The sequence below is a fragment of the Salvelinus namaycush genome, chromosome 11 (genome assembly GCF_016432855.1).
Source record: "Salvelinus namaycush isolate Seneca chromosome 11, SaNama_1.0, whole genome shotgun sequence".
Taxonomy (NCBI): Eukaryota; Metazoa; Chordata; class Actinopteri; order Salmoniformes; family Salmonidae; genus Salvelinus; species Salvelinus namaycush.
Genome location: NC_052317.1, coordinates 5,856,514 through 5,881,848, shown reverse-complemented (window position 1 = coordinate 5,881,848; position 25,335 = coordinate 5,856,514). Strand labels below are relative to the sequence as shown.

At 42.8% G+C, this 25,335-nt stretch overlaps 2 protein-coding genes across 4 annotated transcripts; one reads left to right on the top strand and one right to left on the bottom strand.

The window, feature by feature from the left end:
• The first annotated feature begins 735 nt into the window (after positions 1 to 735).
• On the top strand, positions 736 to 17,017 carry LOC120055732 (WW domain-containing adapter protein with coiled-coil-like). Of its 3 annotated transcripts, none has more exons than XM_039003667.1 (13): positions 736 to 963; positions 1,215 to 1,248; positions 3,060 to 3,246; positions 4,056 to 4,135; positions 6,560 to 6,675; positions 9,350 to 9,444; positions 9,831 to 10,091; positions 10,828 to 10,953; positions 11,963 to 12,114; positions 12,390 to 12,475; positions 12,654 to 12,834; positions 15,084 to 15,211; positions 15,334 to 17,017. In XM_039003667.1, exons 3-13 carry the CDS (start codon positions 3,114 to 3,116, stop codon positions 15,401 to 15,403), a joined length of 1,428 nt encoding a protein of 475 aa, XP_038859595.1. In that variant the 5' UTR covers positions 736 to 963; positions 1,215 to 1,248; positions 3,060 to 3,113; the 3' UTR covers positions 15,404 to 17,017. The 3 variants fall into 3 exon arrangements, with proteins under 3 accessions (XP_038859595.1, XP_038859594.1, XP_038859593.1); XM_039003666.1 differs by having other exon boundaries at positions 736 to 1,001; positions 12,657 to 12,834; XM_039003665.1 differs by having other exon boundaries at positions 736 to 1,001.
• Positions 17,018 to 18,734: 1,717 nt separating this feature from the next.
• LOC120055465 (adiponectin-like) lies at positions 18,735 to 21,297 on the bottom strand. Its single transcript, XM_039003326.1, has 3 exons — positions 21,197 to 21,297; positions 19,806 to 20,172; positions 18,735 to 19,656 (listed from the first exon to the last, which is right to left on the bottom strand). The coding sequence occupies exons 2-3, from the start codon at positions 20,128 to 20,130 to the stop codon at positions 19,091 to 19,093; spliced, it is 891 nt and encodes a 296-aa protein (XP_038859254.1). The 5' UTR covers positions 20,131 to 20,172; positions 21,197 to 21,297; the 3' UTR covers positions 18,735 to 19,090.
• Positions 21,298 to 25,335: the final 4,038 nt, after the last annotated feature.

The window sequence follows — 25,335 nt, the reverse complement described above, 5'->3', positions numbered from 1 at the left end:
TCCCCATCAGTTCTATATCACGAGGTCGGTTCATTTGGATCTGAGTGGACCAGAACAGGCATTGGAAAGCAGAGGCCAAACAAAGGCATGGTCTGATGTCTCCTTGCCATTATATAGATGAACAGACAGACATACTAGACAGACAAGACAGACAGCGATACATAAAAACAGCATTGGTCCTGATTGGTAGGCTATCCAGACCAGGATCAATCCCTGCAAAATATGGGAAGTGTTCTTACTGGTCCCGAAGGGCCACAGTCTATTTAGGCTTTTGTCTCAGCCTAGTGCTGTGAAATTCAACAAACTATCGCTTTGATTAGATTGGGTAATGCTTTGCAAAGCCCATGGATGAACTAAGAACACTAGGGGAAGGGGATAGTGATTGATTTATAATTTAATGTTGCATTGGGCACCTTGAGAGTTTTTTAGACTATCGAAATAGGCTACTGGGGTAGGGGAAAGTGCATATGCCTATCACTTTTATAATTACTTTTGTGAACCTTGCTTTCATCATCTCCTTTTCTTAGCCATGTGCATTAGCAGTTATGTGGGCTGTGTTGTTATTTCAACCACTGTATTTCCTCTGTGTCCACCTTTCTTGGAGAAAGTTATTTGTAAGACTGCGTTGCAAATCATAATTTTTAAAGGGTTTGCGACTCTTTTCCGACATGGGAGTATCCCGGAAATATCTAAGACATTGGAGGCGGGGCAGTTAGCATTGCTTCGTCTGTTTCATTGCACTGCACCGGATAGATTGTGCAGTTTAGGCGAGCAAATAATGTACCAAAGGCCGTTTTCAACATAGCGTAGCTAGCCACTGTACAAATTTAGTTGCTAGCGTCCCTAGCTGGCTAACTAAATACAGAGACATCGCCAAGATCAAGTTACCAAAGACGAGAATACTATTTTGTTGTCCATAGTTCACCCCCTCGCGCGCACACACACATCAACACGGCATTGATGGTAATGCATGCTAGGAAACAACCGAGACTCAGCGATGGGTAAACGACAATACATTTTATTGCCACTTCTCATTGACGGCTCCTCCACATATTTAAAATAATGCTGCCAACTAGCATGTCTAGCTAGTTACAGCTAACTCGCTTTTCGCTAGCTAGCTACTTGTAGCATATTTTGCAGCGCGAGCAGAGACGGCATCAACATTTTAGATGTGTGCCCTATAACTTGGCTAACTTTATTTTCCTATATTTCAGGTGCAACGACCGAAGGGATTCCCAACCCTATCAGGTAAATAGTGAATACAGGCTAATTAGCTAGCTGCCTGGTTAACAAGTATGTTATCTAGCTAACTTAGTTAGCTACTATAACTGGTTAAAATAGCCACCTAATTAACTCGTAAGCTAGGCAGGCCTCAGCCTGGCTTTGCAACTCCCAAGCCATGGCTCAGTTTTGTGCAAAATTACGTTACTGAAGATACGTTGGCCTACATCTAACGTCAGCTATTTACACTAGCTAACTAACTACGTTAATGTGTTTAGAAACAACTGATGGTTAACTAGCCAGCTAACTTAACTAACTGCTGACTGGTTTCCCGTGACGTAGCTAGCTAACGCTAACCATGTTTACCTTTACGAGAGAGCTTGAAATTGCAGGCCTTGATAGCCAGCAGGATAACGAATGTAGCATAACCATATCTTATATAACTAACTAAATAGCCAATTTGCTAGCTAGTGTAGCTGGATAATTATATTCTGCTAGGTAACGTTATCTGGCTAACGTTAGTAAGAGCTAACTATAGCTAGGTCTTTATCAATAAAACGTCAAGGTGCAGAGCGCTGAAACCATTGACAACTACATGACGTTTTCAAGGGATTGTTAAATAAATATGAACTATTTGGTTGTAATAACCCTTTGAAGAGCATAGTCAGAAATACACATTTCCGATTATTCCATGCAAATCAACCACAATTAATTTGATATGTGAACGATAGCTACCTGACAAGCCTTTGTGCTTTGCCTGTCAAGCAGAAGGGCGCATTTGCCGATGTAGGCCCTACTGTTGGCTGATAATGTTTATTGTGCAAGTTACCGGTAGAAACGTTGTACAGTTGGCTAAACAGTGTGGTAAGTAGACCTACTAATGTGAGTGTACTTTTTTCTCTCCAACCAACGTAGCTCTGTTACCTAGCGAAGTTAGATAACGCTATCCCATTTTCAACATTGTTTTAAATAGTGTTTAATCACAATTGCTGACAGACATGATGGGCTACATTGATTGATGGACCACATCAAATTGGCTAGCTAATCACATATCACGTCAATATGGCTAGTTTAACAAGCTACCTTTGAGGGGATAAACAAGATGGCGATATCCAAATACTGTTTGATCTATGGTGGTGATGACAGTAGTCCGACTGACAACTTTTTACCAGGATGAGGAGTTGCAGATGTCAAGCTCTTTCCAAAATCCCAATCGCTGATGAAGCAAGCAAAATGACACGTTGGTTGTTTAGCTAGCGACGTGACAAATGGATAGGCTACACTCACGTATTTGAAAATACATTATGCATTGATGTTTAGCCACTGACCATGAAAAGCATGATGCTACTTGCAGTATAACTCTTACAGAGCTAAATGTGTAGTTCTGACTATGCTCTTCAAGAGGTGATGATATTAAAACCGTAGCTGTCAATGGTTTTTGCAGAACTCGGGGTCTCCTTTTCCCCCCCAGCAGCCAAATCGAACGCTCTTCACCATGTTGTGGCGTTTTATTGATAACGACCTATACCGAAAGTTAGCTAGCCAACTACATAGCTTTCTAGTCTGAATACTGCACAAAGATTTACCCACCGTAAGATGCTTTATAAAAGTGCAACAATTACAGAACCGTAATGACAAATGCAGGCAAAAATAATTGGGTTAAGGTTAGGGAATAAAAAAACAATACAAACGGTTGTGCATACATAGGCAGGAATGAGAATTACAGCACAATGTCAAGAGTGCATAATAGGCCTACAGTATAATGTCAGGTGTTTATCAAACAGAAGAGGTGGCTTTGTATTGATATGTTGACTAACACAAGTCTATTTGTATTGCAGACTCACAAATCCCAGCCAAAGAGTCAGTCTACCACCCTTCACGGTCACGATAAAATGCGAGATGGGTTATCAGATCCTACACCGCCCTACAAAATGCTCCGGCGCTCTGATGAAAGTCCGGTCAATAAATACAGCGACGGGCACAGCAAAACAAAAACATTTCACACACTCCGAGGCAAAGATGGTGGTAAGCCCAAAGAGAACCGAGCTACACACCAATACAGATGTTCCCTTCTCTGTATGCTTGTCAACAGTACTGTGTGCACAGAGAAGCTTGTACGTTTGTTCAGCCAGATGAGAGCTTATCCTGGTCCTAGATATGTTTGTGCTGTTTAGCCAATTCCTGTGGTCTTCGTTATGCCAAGCAACCTTTTGGAGTTGGCTGTATCTGGGACCAGGCTAGCGAGATCCTACATCAAACTAAAATAATATATATACATCAAACTGCTTAAAATATATATACACTGTTGATTGGGTTATTAAAATCACTTGGACTTCTGCACACGTCACCTGCTCAAAACATGCATAGATACTCGCGTACAACAAGACATTGACCGCTGGAAATATTTAAATCACTGAAGTCTAGTCTAAGGTCCAATTCCTGACTGAAGATATACACACAACTGTTGGTCAAGTCTATACACAGACATCAATGCAACATTAACATAAGAAGTTATGTAGCTGATGTTCCACAAGTGCTAGTATATGGTAGCCTGGGCACCAGTTTGTAGCTAGTTAACTTGTTACTGTCTTGCCAAATGAGCAAGCGCTGTAGAATGCTAAAACTGACATGCACCTAGGCGATATTAGTATTATTCTCTTGTGCACTAAAGTATACATTTTCGACATACTGTACCCGGGTACTTCATAAAATGGATAGCCGCTGTAAATTCCACAAATATTTTGTTCAATGTATGGGTAGCCTAACTTGTCATGTCTATCATTTCTAATTCTGTTTTATTTCTCAGAAGTGTTATCATACTGTTTATTTTATAGGTACCAGCTGCTCTCCGCAAGAGAATTTGCACAACCACAGCTCCAACTCCCACTCAAATCAAAGCAAGGCATCAGACACAGTAAGATACTTATTTCTTCTTGAACAAATTATTTCTGAAAGTAGGCATTCACCAGGCTATGGTTATAATAATATAGCTATAATAATATAGCATGGGCCCCTGAGCCACAGGACAAACTCATATACAATTCATAGGCAAGTTCTATAGCTGCGCTATTGAGAGCATCTTCACTGGCTGCATCACCATTTGGTATGGCAACTGCTTGGCATCTGACAGCAAGGCGCTACAGAGGATAGTGCGTACGGCCCAGTACATCACTGGGGCCAAGCACCCTGCCACCCAGGATCTCTATACCAGGCGGTGTCAGAGGAAGGCCCCAAAAATTGTCAGACTCCAGCCACCCAAGTCATAGTGTTCTCTGCTACCGCATGGCAAGCGATACCGGTGCACCAAGTCTGAAACCAACAGGACCCTGAACAGCTACCCCCAAGCCATGACACTGCTAAATATTTAACCAAAAAGCTACCCGGGCTATCTGCATTGACTCTTCCCCCCTTTTTGTACTATAACTCTTTTGACTCAAGACACCAATTCAAATTTTATTGGTCACATACACATGGTTAGCAGATATTAATGTGAGTGTAGCGAAATGCTTGTGCTTCTAGTTCCGACAGTGCAGTAATATCTAACAAGTAATCTAACAATTTCACAACAACTACCTTATACACACAAGTGTAAAGGGATGAATGAGAATATGTACATATAACTATATGGATGAGCGATGGCCGTGCGGCATAGGCAAGATGCAGTAGATGGTATAGAGTACAGTGTATACATATGAGATGAGTAATGTAAGGTATTTAAACATTATAAACTGCCATTGTTTGAAGTGACTAGTGATACATTTATTACATCAATTATTAAAGTGGCTAGAGATTTGAGTCTGTATGTTGGCAGCAGCCACTCAATGTTAGTTATGGCTGATGGCCTTGAGGTAGAAGCTGTTTTTCAGTCTCGGTTCCAGCTTTGATGCACCTGTACTGACCTCGCCTTCTGGATGATAGCGGGGTGAACAGGCAGTGGCTCAGGTGGTTGTTGTCCTTGATGATCTTTTTGGCCTTCCTGTGACATCGGGTGATGTAGGTGTCCTGGAGGGCAGGTAGTTTGCCCCCGCTGTTGCGCCTTCTTCACCACACTGTCTGTGTGGGTGGACCATTTCAGTTTGTCCGTGATGTGTACGCCGAGGAACTTAAAACTTTCCACCTTCTCCACTGCTGTCCCGTTGATGTGGATAGAGGGGTGCTCCCTCTGCTGTTTCCTGAAGTCCACGATCATCTCCTTTGTTTTGTTGAAGTTGAGTGTGAGGTTATTTTCACTACACCACACTCCGAGGACCCTCACCTCCTCCCTGTAGGCCGTCTCGTCGTTGTTGGTAATCAAGCCTACCACTGTAGTGTCGTCTGCAAACTTGATGATTGAGTTGGAAGCGTGCATGGCCACGCAGTCATGGGAGTACAGGAGAGTGCTGAGAATGCACCCTTGTGGGGTCCCAGTGTTGAGGATCAGCGGGGTGGCTATTTTGTTTCTTACCCTCACCACCTGGGGGCGGCCCGTCAGAAAGTCCAGGACCCAGTTGCACAGGGCGGGGTCGAAACCCAATGTCTCGAGCTTAATGGCGAGTTTGGAGGGTACTATGGTGTTACATGCTGAGCTACTGCATATGCTTCTGCTTATTATCTATCCTGTTGCCTATTCATTTTACCCCTTCCAATATGTACATCGACTCGGTACTCGTACCCCATGGATATAGCCAAGTTATCGTAACTCATTGTGTATTTATTTCTTATCTTTCTAGTTTTTTTCTCTCTGCATTGTTGGGAAGGGCCCACAAGTAGGCATTTCACTGTTTAGTCTACACCTGTTTACGTCGCAAATCAAATTTGATTTGATTTTACGTCGACATTTGAATGTGTAGTCCAGTTTCGTGTGACAAATGACCTCAATTGGCTCTGTCCGGATGACAGAGCCAATTGAGGTCATTTGTCACACGAAACTGGACTACACATTCAAATGTCTATGTAATAAAATCAAATCAAATGAAAAAATCTAATCAAAGGATGAGATTTTGGTTGGTTGTTCTCTGGTGTTCATCTCCATCAAGAAGCCTACTTGATCTTAAAGCTAGAATCCTTAGTTGGTGATACTGCCACGTCCGTTTGGGATATTACAACAAAGAAGTTACTGCAAACAATGAACACTGATTTTCTTCCATTGCATGCACGTTAGATCTGTACTACGGGAAAAAACATTCCCACTGCCTGACACCCCTCTCCTCAGTTTCATCAACAAAATAAAAACAATTGGAAAAGTGCTAGGTAGAACATTAGTGCTGTTTCCCCAAATGCGGATTCGAACTTTGTTTGCACTCTGCAAAACCTACCCTAGAGTGTTAGTTAACCTATTTGTCGTGCCTTCTTCCCTCAGCCTCATGAGCCTGCAGACGACTGGTCCGAGCACATCAGCTCCTCCGGCAAGAAGTACTACTACAACTGCAGGACTGAGGTCTCTCAATGGGAGAAGCCCAAAGACTGGCTGGAGAGGTAAGGCCTTGAATCATGGAAAAAGTGTCACTCCTAAGCGCCATACTCTTCTCCTCTTTTCCCTCAACTCTTCCGTTTCTACCCTAAAACTCAATACAGAATCCACAGCCGCGTGGCTGCCGTAGTCCGACGGCCCATTATAACATATTTATGAGCCTAATTTCATTGATTGAATTATTGTAGGGCCCTATAACATCCCTGATGCGGAAAACACAGACGGAATCGCTGAATCCAGACATTAAAACGGAATTCAACAATATTAAATGTATTAAATTTGCCTAAAATTTTCACGCCACAAGAATCAAAATGCATCAGTAATTAGTATTTTCTTTCAACCTTCTGTAGAGCAATGTGGGAATTCCCCTGTGTTTGTGCGTGCATCTGTCTACTTTGTGTATGCCTAGCCGTTAGCAATGATGCTAATGACAACGATGGAAAGGCTTTCTCAAAACCCTTTTCAATTAAATTTTCACTACGAGGTAGAGGTCGACCGATTATGATTTTTCAACGCCGATACCGATTATTGGAGGACCAAAAAAAGCCGATCCGATTAATCGGCCGATTTAAAAAAAAAAAAAAAAAAAAAAAAAAAAAAAAAAAAAAAAAAAAAAAATGTAATGACAATTACAACAATACTGAATACTGAATGAACACTTATTTTAACTTAATATAATACATCAATAAAATCAATTTAGCCTCAAATAGATAATAAAACCAAATGTTCAATTTGGTTTAAATAATGCAAAAACAAAGTGTTGGAGAAGAAAGTAAAAGTGCAATATGTGCCATGTAAGAAAGCTAACGTTTAAGTTCCTTGCTCAGAACATGAGAACATATGAAAGCTGGTGGTTCCTTTTAACATGAGTCTTCAGTATTCCCAGGTAAGAAATTTTAGGTTGTAGTTATTATAGGAATTATAGGACTATTTCTGTATACCATTTGTATTTCATATACCTTAGTCTTTTGGATGTTCTTATAGGCACTTCAGTATTGCCAGTGTAACAGTATAGCTTCCGTCCCTCTCCTCGCCCCTACCTGGGCTCGAACCAGGAACACATCGACAACAGCCACCCTCGAAGCAGCGTTACCCATGCAGAGCAAGGGGAACAACTACTCCAAGTCTCAGAGTGAATGACGTCACCGATTGAAATGCTATTAGTGCGCACCCCGCTAACTAGCTAGCCATTTCACATCGGTTACACCAGCCTAATCTCGGGAGTTGATAGGCTTGAAGCATTGCGAAGAGCTGCTGGCAAACCGCACGAAAGTGCTGTTTGAATGAATGTGTACGAGCCTGCTGCTGCCTACCATCGCTCTGTCAGACTGCTCTATCAAATATCAAATCTTAGACTTAATTATAACATAATAACACACAGAAATACGAGCCTTTGGTCATTAATTTGGGCGAATCCGGAAACTATCATTTCGAAAACAAAACGTTTATTCTTTCAGTGAAATACGGAACTGTTCCGTATTTTATCTAACGGGTGGCATTCCTAAGTCTAAGAAATTCATGTTAGCAGGCAATATTAACTAAATATGCAGGTTTAAAAATATATACTTGTGTATTGATTTTAAAGAAAGGCATTGATATTTAAGGTTAGGTTTGGTGCAACGACAGTGCTAAATCATCACCCGTTTGGCGAAGTAGGCTGTGATTCGATGGGAAATTAACAGGCACCGCATCGATTATATGCAACGCAGGACACGCTAGATAAACTAGTAATATCATCAACCATGTGTAGTTAACTAGTGATTATGTGAAGATTGATTGTTTTTTATAAGTTTAATGCTAGCTAGCAACTTACCTTGGCTTCTTGCTGCCTTCGCGTAACAGGTAGTCAGCCTGCCACGCAGGCTCCTCGTGGAGTGCAATATAAGGCAGGTGGTTAGAGCGTTGGACTAGTAACCGGAAGGTTGCAAAAACGAATCCCCGAGCTGACACGGTAAAAATCTGTCGTTCTGCCCCTGAACAAGGCAGTTAACCCACCGTTCCTAGGCTGTCATTGAAAATAAGAATGTGTTCTTAACTGACTTGCCTAGTTAAATAAAGGTGTAGAAAAATATATAATAAAAAAATTCTGCCAAATCGGTGCCCAAAAACACAGATTTTCGATTGTTATGAAAACTTGAAATTGGCCCTAATTAATCGGCCATTCCGATTAATCGGTCGACCTCTACTACAAAGTATCCTATGCCTACCTGGCAGAATGATATCATGATTATTGTAATCAATCCAGTGGCAATTTGTTTAGCAAACTATGCAATCACATGTGTGCTACAGAAACACCGCTAACCTAACAGTCTCTTGCGAACTTGATTTAAAGGGTTTTTCCAGATCTCAAAAGTGGTCTCCTGATGTGGTTTATGCATTGTTGTGGACTTGGAACACCCAATTTTGTTTTTCTATTAAAGTGATTTTGGGAGCGAAAACCTGAAAAAAACAGAACAATTCTAAATGGGAAAAACCAAACAGGCAACAAATAAAACTGAGTTTTTGGGCCCTACTATAGCATGCTAAAATGTCCCAAAACGGAGATTGGTAGATTACACATTCTGACAGAAGTCTGAACATGAAATTACATTCCCAATCTGTATTCAACCAGCAATTACACTCCGTTTAATTCAACTTAAACCTGACAGTGACCTTGCGTTTGCGTTTCATTGTGTCCAGAGAGCAGAGGCAGAAAGACCCATCTAAGAGGGAGTCCAACACTTTCCCCAAAGACCGGGACTACAGACGAGAGTCTGTCGACACAGCCACCACAAGTGAGTATGAAAACTACAGAGGTAGAGCGTATGGGAGGTGTAGTCTAGGTTTCAGATGCAGCAGTAACATCTGGATTTTGACTTGCCTGCCTATTTAAAGAGTACCTTTTTGTTGTGATATTATGACTATACCTGTATATGAAATCATCTACAGTCTTATAATATGGCCAATGTGTCAATAGTGAGAAGTTACTTATTTTCCTTGTGTCCTCTCCTTCCTCTGCACTGATCTGAAAAGACTTGACAATTCTATGCATTATGGCTATCACCTTTTCAATGTGTGAAAAAAGTTGAGGAAAGGAAGTCACTATGAACTATAGAGGTGCATCCTATGTTTGTCAAGCCAGTGTCCGCAGTCCTAACTTGTTGTTCTTTTTGCCCCACAGAGGGCACTTCAGGGGACAAGTCCTCCAACTCTGCACCTTCTCAGTCCTCTTCCTCCACCAATCCGGGCCTGAACCAAGCCTCTGGCTCTAACCCCACCCCTTCATCTTCCTCCTCCTCCACGGTCCCGGTGTCCCCCTCTGTCCAAACCCAGGCCTCGGGCCTGCTCCAAGACCCCGCCCTCCTGCGGCAGCTCCTCCCAGCGCTGCAAGCCACCCTGCAGATGAACAACGGCAGCATGGACATGGCCAAGATCAATGAGGGTGAGTTGGCCAATTCCACATTTCTCCTTCTTGATCTTTAGTGTACCTGAGTTCAAATGGCTCACCGGTTGAAAAAGGCTTAATTGGCACAAGCCCCAAGTCACAAAATATGACTTTGGGCTCAAAGGGCATATCTGAGTGTCATGTTTTCTTTGTAAATGTTCATGGAGCATAAGTATTGTTAAAAAAAAAAAAAAAAAAAAAAAAAAAATGGGACTTACCCCCCTTCCCCCCCACCGCTGTACTGAAATGTGAAACACACATTTGGATTTTCTGATATCTGGAGTCATTATATGACCACAAAACCAACGTGGATTTGATCTTCAGTCTGATCCCATTTGGTTTAGAGTTTCTCTTACTCCGAGCAGATATTGAATAGGCTAAATTCACGATATAGGGAGTAGCTTAATCGAGGCGAAGGGTTGGTGGGTTCTATTGTTGTGGATGAGTGATCCTGAGAAAATGGATTCTTGCCTACCTACCAATGGGTTGTAAATATAAAATCATCAAATTAAACCACCCATTCAATGACAGTTTTGTATAGCCTATATCATGTCTGCTCACCTCCTTTTCACTGTGTCACTCAACAACCCCTCTCCTCTCTTGCCCTTTGTTAATGTATGTGTATGGACCCATCTGTGTATGTGTTACATACATACACAAGTCTGTTGCCTTATATCTGTGTGTACGTATCTGTATTTTTCTCATTGTCCTGTGTGTGTTTTCCCTCCTACAGTCCTCGCGGCTGCTGTCACCCAAGCGTCCTTGCAGTCTATGCTTCATAAACTCCTCACTGCTGGACCGTCTGCTTTCAACATCACTTCTCTGCTTTCCCAAGCTGCTCAACAATCCTCCAACCAAGGTATGGCCGCTGTTATGTCACCTTTCGGGTGATCTTTTTGATGCCTTTCTTTTTGTTAGCTAGACTGGTTTTACAGATTTTTCAGTGTCCTGTGGTTGGTAAAAAGAGCTATGCTTACATTGCACTCTGACATGTTATTTAGAAAGAAATACATTGTAAGCATTCTCCTATTAAATGTTTTCATGGAAGCTGTTATTGTTCAAATCTGTAACTGGAAATGTTACTTATCTCTCAAGAAGGAGTATGGGCGTCCTTCAGTTCAGGTCAACATCTGATTAGGTTTTCTGTTGAATAATCTAGAAAACTTTGCTATTGACGCATTTAACCAGGGTAGTCCTCAAAGCAACAATAGCCACTGAGTTTCACAAAGTTTTGGATGCATAAGAAAAATAAAACCTTTAAAATGACGGTCCTTACGGTCCTTATAGGCATATTCATAATTTATATACTGAACAAAAATATAAACGCAACATGTAAAGTGTTGGTCTCAGACTGCAAGAATGTCCACCAGAGTGGTTGCCAGAGAATTGAATGTTAGTTTCTCTATCATAAGCTGCTCCAAAGTAATTTTTGCGAATTTGGCAGTACGTCCAACCGATCTCACAACTGCAGACCACGTGTAACCACACCAGCCCAGAACCTCCACATCTGGTTTCTTCACCTGATCATCTGAGGGGGAGGGGTGGGGGGGGGGGGGGGATTTCTGTCTGTAATAAAGCCCTTTTGTGGGGAAAACTCATTCTGATTGGCTTGGCATGACTCCCCAGTGGGTGGGCCTATGCCCACCCATGGCTGCACCCCTGCCCACTCATTTGAAGTCCATAGTTTAGGGCCTAATGAATTTATTTAAATTAAATGATTTCCTTATATGAACTGTCAAATCTTTGAAATTGTTGCGTTTATATTTTTGTTCCGTATAGTAATAACCTTTTGTATGTGAGATTAAGGTTGCTATCATTAAAAATATTTCCTCCTTTGTCCTATTCCCCTCCTGGACATGAACCAATAGCGGCCCAGCAGGCAAGTCAGTCACCCATATCGCTAATGTCGGACACCTCCTCACCCCGCTCATATGTGTCACCCAGGAACGGCACGCCCCAGACCAACCTCCTTAACCAGAAACCTGCACTCAGCATGCCTCCTGCCTCCTCCCAACCAAAGGTCAGCACCTCCACGGAAACTCTAAACTTGTCAAATAATATTGTTATGATTGGGGGTGTATTGTTTACAAAAAAAAATAATAATAATTTCAACCCTGTGATCTGTGTTTCTTTCTCCCGCACGTCACCATTCTTTTATCTCCATTCACCTCTGCTCTCTTCTCTCGTTCCCGGTTTCTTGCTTTATTTTTCTTAATTGTTTTCTTATCTCTTACACACTCCCTTTTTAATGGCTTACCCTCTCCATCCCTACCTCTCCCCTCTGTGCCTCTGTAGGTTACCCCAGTGAAACCAGGACCAGTTTCTCAACAGGCTTCAGCAGAGAAACATCCAGAGGACCCCCGAACTCTCCGACAGCGGAGGTAGTTTGAAATATAGAGGCACTTGTGTATATCTGGAAGGATTGGATGTATAAAAGCGTTTTTGTAGTAGCCACCTATCCAAACCTTTCCAATCAACACAAGTGTGTAGGTGACTGGAGGTTGTTTCTGGACGGAGCCTTACTCTCCTTATAACTACTCTGCTTTCTCTCTTGTCCAGCAGTCAGGGGAGTCCGCCATCAGGACCTAACGGCAACGCCACCGGCGGCCATTCGGTTCTCAATGTCGCCTCAGCCCAGTCCAGCACTCCCGGCTCCTTCACTCCCTCGCTGGCCTCTCACTTTGATGAGAACCTCATCAGGCACGTCCAGAACTGGCCCGCCGAGCACATCGAGAAGCAGGTAGGGAGCTCCACTGTTAAGTGCGATAACGGGATGATCAACATATGGGAACACCGAGTTAGTAGTTTGTATGTTAATATCTGTCAACTATATGACTAAGATTTTAATGGGTTCAATATTAATCATGAAAATAATACCACACTGTGTGGATATAACAGGAATACACAGAAGGTCATATTAGTTAAATTAAGATTTATGTGATCGCAATTTAGTAGTCATGCATTGATGTTAGTAGGATATGTGCATGTCATTGAGTTGTGTGCATATTATTAAGTAACAGCAGTTTAAAATAGCACTACTATACAATCACATTTCGTACCTACAGTTGAGGTCGGAAGTTTACATACACTTAGGTTGGAGTCATTAAAACTAGTTTTTCAACCACTCCACAAATGTCTTGTTAACAAACTATAGTTTTGGCAAGTCGGTTACGACGTCTACTTTGTGCATGACATAAGTAATTTTTACAACTATTGTTTACAGACAGATTATTTCACTTATAATTCACTGTATCACAATTCCAGTGGGTCAGAAGTTTACATGCACTAAGTTGACTATGGCTTTAAACAGCTTGAAAATTCCAGAAAATGATGTCATGGCTTTAGAAGCTTCTGATAGGCTAATTGACATCATTTGGGTCAATTGGAGGTGTACCTGTGGATGTATTTCAAGGCCTACCTTCAAACTCAGTGCCTCTTTGCTTGACATCATGGGATGCAAATCAATCCCAGAACAACAGCAACGGACCTTGTTAATATGCTGGAGGAAACGGGTACAAAGTATCTATATCCACAGTAAAACGAGTCCAATATCGAAATAACCTGAAAGGCCGCTCAGCAAGGAAGAAGCCACTGCTCCAAAACCGCCGCCAAAAAAATACAGACTACTGTTTGCAACTGCACATGGGACAAAGATCTTTCCTTTTGGAGAAATGTCCTCTGGTCTGATGAAACAAAAATAGAACTGTTTGGCCGTAATGACCATCGTTGTGTTTGGAGGAAAAAGAGGGAGGCTTGCAAGCCGAAGAACACCATCCCAACTGTGAAGCATGAGTGTGGCAGCATCATGTTGTGGGGGTGCTATTCTGCAGGAGGGACTGGTGCACTTCACAAAATAGATGGCTTCATGAGGAAGGAACATTATGTGGATATATTGAAGCAACATCTCAAGCCGTCAGTCAGGAAGTTAAAGCTTGGTTGCAAATGGGTCTTCCAAATGGACAATGACCCCAAGCATACTTCCAAAGTTGTGGCAAAATAGCTTAAGGACAACAAAGTCAAGGTATTGGAGTGGCTATCACAAAGCCCTGACCTCAATCCCATAGAAAATTTGTGGGCAGAACTGAAAAAGTGTGTGCGAGCAAAGAGGCCTACAAACCTGACTCAGTTGCACCAGCTCTGTCAGGAAGAATGGGCCAAAACACTTATTGTGGGAAGCTTGTGGAAGGCTACCCAAAACGTTTGACCCAAGTTAAACAATTTAAAGGCAATGCTTCCAAATACTAATTGAGTGTATGTAAACTTCTGACCCACTGGGAATGTGATGAAGGAAATAAAAGCTGAAATAAATAATTCGCTCTACTATTATTCTGACATTTCACATTTTTTAAATAAAGTGGTGATCCTAACTGACCTAAGACAGGGAATTTTTACTGGGATTAAATGTCAGGAATTGTGAAAAATTCAGTTTAAATGTATTTGGCTAAGGTGTATGTAAACTTCCGACTTCAACTGTACATGGCAGTAGCTACACTCAAGGCCACGCTCAGGCAATTTCATATTGGGAGTTGATTGAATACAAAAAAGCCAAACTCGCCTTTCAATGATCAAACATTTCAGTTACACCTGCTCATGGAGACCTGATGGATAGAAAAGAGACATTATAGTATTATTATTATAGTATATATTTAGCCATCACTTCAACTACAAAGAGCTGAACTACCAAAAAATGCTGGAGCTGGCTAGTCAGAAGCAGCAGATAAGCTGCCTGCCTTAGGGTACACAGACAACAAGGGTTCACTTCTTTTGCACACATTGATAGCAGGTTATGGAACCAATAGGCAGGCCTACGACCCTATACTTAGTGAGTGTAGGCTTTTCGGTAGTCTGACTAACCGGTACTGAAACACATTTCTGATTGGTGATTTCCTTCTGTAGAAGCTTATTTTTACTTTCTGATATTTGCTCCATGCTAAAAGTTCATGTGTGTTTTGGTGCATTCTCTCAACCAGCTCCGCCTTTCTCTTTCAGGCAGCACGGTTACGGGAAGATGCCCACAACATGGGCAGTCTCTACATGTCTGAGATCTGCACTGAACTCAAAAACCTCAGATCATTAGTCAGAGTGTGTGAGATCCAGGCCACGCTGAGGGAACAGAGGTGAGAACATGACAAGCGAGCACACACAAACACACATCATAATTGTCTTGTCTAGGAATTGTGTCTATGTCACACGATAAATTGCTTATTTTCTTAAAACTGTGTCCTTTTCTTTCTCCCAGAATACTGTTCCTTAGACAGCAGAGCAAAGAACTGGACAAGCTGAAGAATCAGAACTCTTACATGGTCTGAGAACCTGTGTGGGAGACGAAGGACGGTGAACTGCTTAAGACTGCAGTCGAAGCCCTCAACGCGGTCCTCTGTGCCCTGGACTGAACACTTCTGTAACGTCATGAACCAAAGGGCAAGTGAGGAATACGGAAAAGAGTCTGGGCCTGTTGAAGACGTCATGGGCCAAGCAATGAAGCGTACCATTGCCGAAGCCCCTGAAAGTGTATATTTTATTAGGCGTCCAAGATTACAATTTTCTATGAAACTGCAGGCTGAAAGAATACGAAGCCTAGTTGAGCGTTTCATGGACACCCAAACCGGTCGATTCTGAGGAACATACAGGTCATAACTTTTTCTTACCTGAGAAACAGCTGCCGCCTTTTGGAATCGTGGACTGTTTGTTGCACTGGAGAAACTGAGAATCTCTCGCTTTTCCTCTGGAATAGCCAGTTTTGGTTGGGAATGTGTACTTTTCTCCACTGACTTGTGGCTGAACTGAAGTTTCTAGCGTGAACTCAGATTGGCTTGAGATGTATGAATCAACTGATTCATGAACACTTCTTCAGCATAGACTTGAAGGAGTGCAAAGAAGATTCTTGAATGAGCCAACTTTGATTATTTCCAGACTCATATAGTAAGGAATCATGAATTTAGCAGTCCCAGGATCATGGGTTCATTATTAGGAGTACTTTTTTAATGTGATCTGACAAAGATGCATAGCTGCTTGATGGAAGTTGTCTGTCTGTCCATGCTCTCTCCCCACTTTCCTGCTGGATGGAAATAGTCTGTAGACTTCTTAACTTCCCACCCCAACATGACTATGACCCCCTCTAACGTTGGGCCAGGAGACTTCTCAGAACATGCCTCCCCATGGAGTAACCTTCTGGTAACCTCCCAGTCCCTATCACTAAACCCTCAACAGAATCCTACAATAAAGGGCAACGTTCTCGTCCTCCACACCCTCTGAATACCCTCCGTAGACTTAACCCTGCATCTAAACTCCCATTTAATCTGTACTTGATTATTTTCCCAGTTTCCCCTGAACTTTGATGTTTTGTAAGCTTGTCTGTTTTGTCTAGCTTGAGTCTGCAGAATAATTCATTCCTTATCATGTGCAGTTTCTTGCGAAATTGTTAAAGGGTCTTTAGTTTCACGTGGTTATGTAAACCTAAATTATTGCACATTATTCATTGTGTCCTTGTGAACAGGATGGGATAATTTTTTCATGGGACTCACCTTTCTCTTGACTATACTAGCTAAGCCAGTACAGCAGTAATTAAATGGACTCCGTAGTTAACTTTTGCAACATTTTGTTTTACCGGAGTTAAACTTTTTTAGGCCTCACTAAATAAAGTAACTATTTTACAATGAAACGTTCACACGACAATGCTGTCTCACTCTTCCACGTCCACAAACTTAGCTTCGCCTTCCTTCTCCTAAGACCTCTCTGATCAATCAGTGGCATGCTGAAATTGGGAAGGCACTGGCCAAAGCGTTGGTTTGTAGAACTGGAGTGACGTACGCACTTTTCAGATCGTGGGGGACCAGAGGTTTTTGTGAGGATGGGGCGAAAATAGCTTTGTATATTATTTCTTTAAAAGTATATCAGAATAAAATAAATTATTCTACCACAAATCTCTTGATATTCTCATATTTTATTTATCACTGTTATACGGATGTTTGCAAGCAGGCATATGCATTATTCCAGAGATGTGGTTAAAAGCTCAATGGTACCTTGCCTCCAACTGCAAAACCTGCCGAAGATGACACAAAACACCCCAATCCTTTCAACGAGTGCCCTCCATGACAAAGCACAATCTTTCTTCTTTCTGTGTGTTGTAAACATGCTCGTCATTTTAATGATTGCTGCATGAATTCAGAAATGTTGGTCGTACTTAACCTGCAAACACAAAAGTACAGTTGTGCTAATTCAAACGTGATGCTCAGTTGCTCCTGTCATTTGACACTAGATGGCAATATACAGCTGGAAATGGCAATGATCATTCTGTTCTGTGGCTTGTCACCTAGATTCCCTTGTAGGCATTTAATTAACATTTTGCATATTTCTCAATGGTTACTGAATAGACTTCCCTGTCATTACCTGTCTTTCACTGCTGATTGCTATCTGTTCAAGCTGTCTGAGCTCATCAAGTTTTGCATTGTGATATTCCTCAGAATTTTGATGGATGGTTTTAATCTAGGTTGAAGATATCTTCAACCTACGTTTCAATCAGGAAATATGAATCCAATCAGTGGACCTCAGCAACTGGATAGATGCATGAATAGTGGCCCTTATTAAGGATTTGATGGTGCCTAAAGCAATGAATCAGAGGTTATCTTTCATAAGCATTTACATTCTTCACTAGCAATTGTGTATTTTTTTTTTTACTATTTATGGTAGAGAGCTATTTTTAGAGCACCATGATTTGAAGGTTGAGGTATAAAATACATATTTACATTTCTGTCTCTCATCGTCATAGTTTTGTTCAAGAGCCTTAGCAACATTAGGAAGTGGGTCGTAACATTGAACAGGAGATGGGTAGGTATTAATTTTCCATTGGGGCCTTCATAGGCAGGTGTTATGGCCAGCATTCTGTCATTGACTTGGTCTTTTTTTCTTCTCAACCAATAAGTGTCTGTTAACTAGCAAACCAACACATATGCAACCCTCATGCCGATCATGTAAACACTTATTGTATCAAGTCCCTGAACAAGGCACTTGTCTACTCTAGAAATTCCTCAACACACATCTATTGGTACTATTGACTACTCATATGGACCTGACTAGTCTCTTGTGGTTCCCTGACCCTTTCAGTGGCCAATAGCAGCATGATAATATTTCGTTACTATTTAGTCTTAGCACTATAGACCCTCCAGAATGAAGAGCTTAGTTATAATTGGTCCATGAGCAAGTGACGCAATGTACATGGAGGTCACCCATTGGCTCTGGAGGTGGGTTCCCTGAGTCACATCAAGAAGCCACTGCTCACATTACAACAATTTGCACTGATCTCCAGTTTTTATTTAAGCCTCAATGTTGGCATAGAGACAAGCACAGTGAAACTTCTTTGAGCAAGTTTTTACTAGAATACAGATTTATTCAGTTTGGGGATTGCATCCACCAAGTAACTTTGTCCAATGATAAAGATAAAAGCCCTAGTCATCAAACCCTGACTGTTTGGCTAAATGGGAGCCAGCAAATGTCCAAAGGGTGACTAGCCTGCCACACTCCTGAAGTGTTTTGGACACATTTGCTCAAACCTACCCACGTCCCTATAGTAGCAGCTGATCTTGTTTACAAACCACTGCTATGTGAAATGGCTATCTGACAAAGAAAGCATATATGATGACATTTTACATTTGCTATAACACATTTTATTATTTCACAGATACAATATGTGACACTGACATAAAGCCATCTAGTCAATAAACTTTTTGTCTGTGCACAACTTATTATATTGAATACTAATGTCTCTAATGCTAGAATCCACCTAACATTTGAAACGGAACAGGTTATAGATTATAGAACTAACACAAGTTTAAAACATTTGGTGCACCCTTTTAAAAATGTACTAATTTTAGAAGCTACTTATTACCCCTCCCCCCACAGTCCCCAGTCAGAGGGCAATGTATGTCTATAGAGCAGTCAGGAAAAAGTCACTACAGCCCACCCAACTCTATATATCACCCTTCAGGTCCTGCACAACCTCAGTGTCTACTAACTCCAACAGAGCGACGTCTCCTTTCCTCCAACTCTCCCATGTCGGGATACAAAAGAAACCCGGAGAAGGTGGAGTCGTTGGTGTTGTCAGCATACACCCCCCCAAAATCCTCATCTCCGTAGATCTGCAGCCAAACCTCGTCCCCAGACTGCAGCCTCAGTATGAGGGCCCCCGAGGCCTGGTCCACGTTGCCCTCGTGGTACTGGTCGTAGGTGAACATGACGGGCTTGTCGTTCTTGAACAGGCTCACCCGAGCATCTTTGGTGTAGACTGTGAGGTGGTATGTGAAGAAGTAGACCCCTGGGAGGAGGCAATGGAACTTTCCGCTCACGTCATTGTAGTGGTGCTGCTCGTTGTGGAAGAATTTGTTGAAACGGATGGGAACGTTGGTGGCGGGGACGGGATCTGTCAGGCCCACGCTGAAGGAGGAGTGATATAACAGGGCGCTCTCGCCCTGTGCCCCCTTCAGACCGGGGTTGCCCGGGAAACCGCGAGGTCCCGGAGCACCGTTGTCGCCCTTTTCGCCGGGCTCTCCCTTCTCACCTGGTTCACCTGTACACACAAAGACATCACCAGAGTCGGGGCGAACTTAGAGGCCTGTACTGGTGTTCGTTGACTGTGCCTCATGCGGGTTACTGTGATTAGATTTACTGTGAACTTTGGATGTTGTAGCAACAGCAAAGTACAGTTGGTCTTCTTACCTGTGTCTCCTTTATCACCTCGAGGGCCATCGTGCCCGTCTCTCCCGTCTCTCCCTAGGTGCCCACTGTGCCCTGGAGTGCCTGGCACTCCTCCCAGCCACATGGCACAAGGCTGCCGGTCGTCAGTCAGGCCGGCTTCTGTCCCAGGACCCTCAGGCTCTGCCACCTCCACCGCCGCCTCTTCAGTGTCTGCAGCTGCCTCTTCATCTTCTACAGCTGCCTCCTCGGCTGGTTCCTCTGCCTCTTCTCCATCTTCCTCCTGAGCCACGCTAAAGCTCCCAGCCAGCAGCAGGCCCAGCAGCAGCAGGCTCCACAGTAGCTTCATGGCACTTTCTATATAACCCCTCAACCTGTATAACCTTTGACACTGATGGAACAATAAACACACATCAGTATCACACAGGTTAGTGCTATCAAGGCTGTATCACAACCGCCCGTGATTGGGAGTCCCATAGGGAGGCGCAAAATTGGTCCAGAATCGTCCTGGTTAGGCCGGTGTAGGCCGTCATTGTAAATAAGAATTTGTTCATAACTGACTTGCCTAGTTAAATAAAGCTTAAATAAAGCAAGCGTTCTCTCACTTTGGGTCAAGGCTAGGCCCCATGCCCAAGGCATGCAATGTCCCTGAGAGTGAGTGCTTGTAAATTGATATTGGATAAGGAGAAACCTCTGACAAGTTCCACCTTTTAGTATTTAGTTAAAACTGTATGACATATTGAGGTCACTTGGTGGTGAGTCCATCTGCAAACTGCTTGCTTTGAGCAAAGGACATGTATAGTGTTGAAGAAGTTTTACTGGATCTTTTTTGGCAATATTACCGTAATCTGACCCATATTTGACCTCTGACCATTTTTTGACTGGCATTATTATGACAACATGGAATACTTCTAAGGCATGGTAAGACCCCAAAACTTTTTTATGCCTGCTACATGTACGCTAGAAAAACATTTTTGGGGGGTCTGGACATGCACTAAATGCTGTGAAACGTATAATTCCAGAGCGCCCGGCAGCTATTGATTGTAAGGCACACGCTGTACAGCCATGACTAGTTTTCTGCCGGGTATTTAACGTCTAAATGAAAGACGCTATTGCAGTTAAGAGACGAATGAACAAAAAGCTATACATATAATGCTCTTGGCCAAAATCATTGCCATCTACCAGCAAAGATACAATACAACTTCAAAGAAAATAACTCAAAAGTTGTATGAAATAAGATTCAATTCCAAAATAGGTTAATATCAATTTTTTTTATCCAAAATGTTTACAGTGAATATGTAAACAGTGTTCCCCTGGACAGTTGACCTCCTCTCCCTAGCGATAACATCATCTGATCACATGCTTTGCCAATACCTGTAAACCTGCCACAAAGGTCAGAGGTTACAGTCCCTTACCTTGTCTATGTTTTTCCCCCTCGGAGAGGTGAGTGTTCAGTGGCGTCCCCTAAGAAAACCACCCTCACTCAGCGCTGCAGTGTGTCACAGTCCAGTTGTCCTGTGGCCAGTGTCCTTGGGGGACATGTGTAACTTATTACTGATTGCCGGTCACACTATATTTATCTCTGTCCTACTTTATTTATGGGCCTGCTGATCCAAAAGGGCAGTGGGGATTAGAGTGCCCCCTCCTTCCCTCCCCCCTAACCATGGCTGTCCACTCTGACTCTCTGCCAGTCTGGTCACAGTGTCACTTAGAGAGGGGGGGGGGGGACTTAAGGTGAACAATTTCTCTCCAGAAACAGCATAATCTCTTTTTTTTTACCTGGTGAAACCTTTGATCAACGAGGGCTAATGTTTATTTTCCATTCCAAATATGTGTGGCACAAAAGTCCCTGACGTGAATCATCTCGTTCCCAAGACAACCGATCCACAAAGCTATCTTTACTTGTTTGCCTTGTCACGTAGACATGGTGTTGTCAGACACACTTAACACATTTGTGGTGGAAATTGTCTTCTGAAAACATTTGTATCATTGTCCGCTATCAACTGGACATGTTAACGCCAGTTATTTGAAAAACCTGAAATGTCGGTTTATTTGTTCTCTGGAGACATCAATGTATTAGTAACTGAAAACTGTGAGTGTGTGGGGCTTTATAATAATGTGGATACAAATCTCAAATTTTCGACAGTCATGAGGACCTTAGAACCGATTACTCAGTCATCTGATTCACACCTGGAAGAAGAAGCCTCGACAAATACAAGTTAGAGAAATGTTACTTTGCCCCTTACAGCCACCGTATCAGATACACTCCCCTACAAATGTATTTGAACAGTGAAGCTAAAACTTTTAATGTGGCTCTATAATTTGTGCAGAATGTCACCTTTTATTTGAGGTTATTTCCATACATATCTGTTTTAACATCTAGAAATTAATGCACTACGAATCTAGTCCCCCCATAGAGTGCCACGGTATGAATCATAATGCCCATAAAACCTAGCGGTCAAACAAGGAAATAGTTGCAATAATTTTTCCACCATTCATTTTTCCCATAGGGGATTTTAAAAACACTTAAAATAAGGGCTGTGTTTTGTGTAGGCTTACTCTGGTGTGACGTTTTGATAACCGTGCAAATCTCTCTAGGACAGGGTGACTTTTATCAATATATTCGCTTGTATTTACCCCCCCAAAATGAAATGTTAATTAGCTGCTAATTTTAAGTGTTTCTAAAATTCCCTATGGGGAAAAATGAATGATGGAAAAACGATTGGAACCATTTCCTTGTTTGACCACTAGGTTTTATGGGTATTATGACACCACAACTGTGGGGCTCTATTTGAAGGTGTCATAAGTATTTGGACAAATTCACTTAGTGTATTACATTTAGTCAAGTATTTTCTGTCATGTTCCTACAGTAGCAAGCAATAACTACATCAAGCTTGTGACTCTACAAACTTGTTGGATGCATTTGCAGTTTGTTTTGGATGTGCCCAATAGAAATAAATGCTAAATAATGTATGGTGTCATTTTGGAGTCACCTTTATTGTAAATAAGAATGTAATATGTTTCTAAACACTTATATATTCATGTGGATGCTACTATGATTACGGATAAACATGAATGAATTGTTAATAATGAGTGAGAAAGTTACAGATGCACAAAGAACATGCTAACCTCTCACCATTGCAAATAACACTAGAGGATGGCATTTCTTTGGGGGTATGATATTTATGCGTCTAACTTTCTCACTCATCATTATTCACGATTAATTCAGGACTATCTGTAATCATGTTACCATGATTAGCAGAAACATTTATGTTCTTATTTACAATAAAAGTGACTCGAAAATGACACAATACATTATGACACACTACATTATTTACCATTCACCTTCTGTACTGTCGCCTTATAAAACATTTGGGGCTCTATTTTTGGCTGGCGCTAAGGAGGCGCAGGTGTGAAACGCAAGTTAGTTTGCAATTTCGTAATGTAAAAACTGACACACTGGTATTTTCCAGCCTTAACGCAAGGTTGGGTAATTTACCTGTATCATCAGCTCACTTGCGCTAAGGTAATGGCATGGATTTTGAGGGCGGAAGCACAGCCTAACCTGCCATGACGCACAGTGCCCATGGAAGAGAGATGTGCCTTTTATGCCGTTGAATCTCATATTTGGAAAATTATTGGTTCCCCCCATTCTGTTTAATTTGATTAAAAACCAAGCATAGCCTACCCTCCCCTTAATCAAGGCTGGTTTAGCAGTATCGCATAAGGTGCTTATTTTTACCCTGGCCATTAGCCAGGTAGCCTATGAATAAAGGGGTTTTAAATGGTCTACTGAGAGTGCCTTGAAATGTTCGAGGTTTTTGCATTCATGCGTTTTCATTACTCACAATTCCCAGAACTGCTATCCGTCCCCGTTTTCAAAGAGCGCCCCTTGTCCGATTACCAAAGGCTCCTCCAAACTATTCAGTCCTCCCTCTAATGGCATATCAACTGCAGATTTAAAATAAAAATCTGCCTCGCACATAGGCAACAATACAATTGACAGAAGCCTAGTATCCGGGTTCCTTGGGACGTCCTTACCCCATTTGAAGTTGACATTTAAAATGGTTAGGGTTTAGGGTAGGGACGTCCCAAAGATCCGGGTGTTGCACTAACCCAGCCGAATAAGAGTTGATGACAACACAAAGACCGTCAATAACCTACAGAACTTGAGACAAATGCATTCAGTATTAAGCCATGGAGCTCATTAATTGGCCAGTGAATGGCCAAGCCTTCATCAGACCTACAACTTGTTTATTCATCAAAACCCAGTCCTTTCGCGGCCCTGCCAGCTACTGCACTTATAATTCCGGCTGTGAAAATAGCAAAAATATTTCCGGACCTATAGAGCCAGTGCTTAGATCTACCATTCCGTTAGGTTTGTTAAAATAGAGCCCTTGATCTCAAATCCAAAATGTTGGACTATAGAGCTAAATAAAATGTTTAGCTTCACTGTCCAAATAAATAACATAGGGAAGTGTAGATGGCCTTCCAGGACAAAGACTATGAAGCACCGTCATAAACCTTATCTGCCAATTATAATCAGAGAACTCTCATATTTGCTATTCATCCAACACAAATATTCTCTGATACACCATTCAAATCACAACCTCTCCTCTGTGGGTAAGGAGCTGCTCCAATTGCAAATAAATGCACCCTCACTGTCTGAATCGTTAATTTATTTATATTATTTTCCCAACCACGGGCAGACACCGTGTGATGCGGAAGAGCGCACGGTGTCTCCTGTACGTGTGTATAGCCCGGTGTGGTACATTCCAGCTCCACGTATCGGCCGGGCTAGAGTGAGCATTGAGCCAGGTGCCATGAAGCCGGCTCAACGTATCTGGCCTCCAGTGCGTCTCCTCGGGCCGGTGTACATGGCACCAGCCTTACGTATGGTGTCCCCGGTTCGCCAACACAGCCCAGTGCGGGTTATTCCACCTCCCCGCATTGGTCGGGCTACGGGGAGCATTCAACCAGGTAAGGTTGGGCAGGCTCGGTGCTCAAGGGAGCCAGTACGCCTGCACGGTCCGGTATATCCGGCGCCACCTTCCCGCCCCAGCCCAGTACCACCAGTGCCTACACCACGCACCAGGCTTCCTGTGCATCTCCAGAGCCCTGTTCCTCCTCCACGCACTCTCCCTGTGGTGCGTGTCTCCAGCCCAGTACCTCCAGTTCCGGCACCACGCACCAAGCCTCCTGTGCGTCTCCAGAGCCCTGTACGCACTGTTCCTTCTCCCCGCACTCGCCCTGAGGTGCGTGCCCTCAGCCTGGTACCACCAGTGCCGGTACCACGCACCAGGCCTATAGTGCGCCTCGAGAATCCAGTGTGCCCTGTTCCTGCTCCCCGCACTAGCCTTGAGGTGCATGTCTCCAGTCCGGTACCACCAGTTCCGGCACCACGCACCAGGCCTACTGTGAGCCTCAGCAGGTCAGAGTCGGCCGTCTGCCCAGCGCCATCTACACTGCCCGCCTGCCCAGCGCCATCTGAGCCATCCGTCTGCCCAGCGCCATCTGAGCCATCCGTCTGCCCAGCGCCATCTGAGCCATCCGT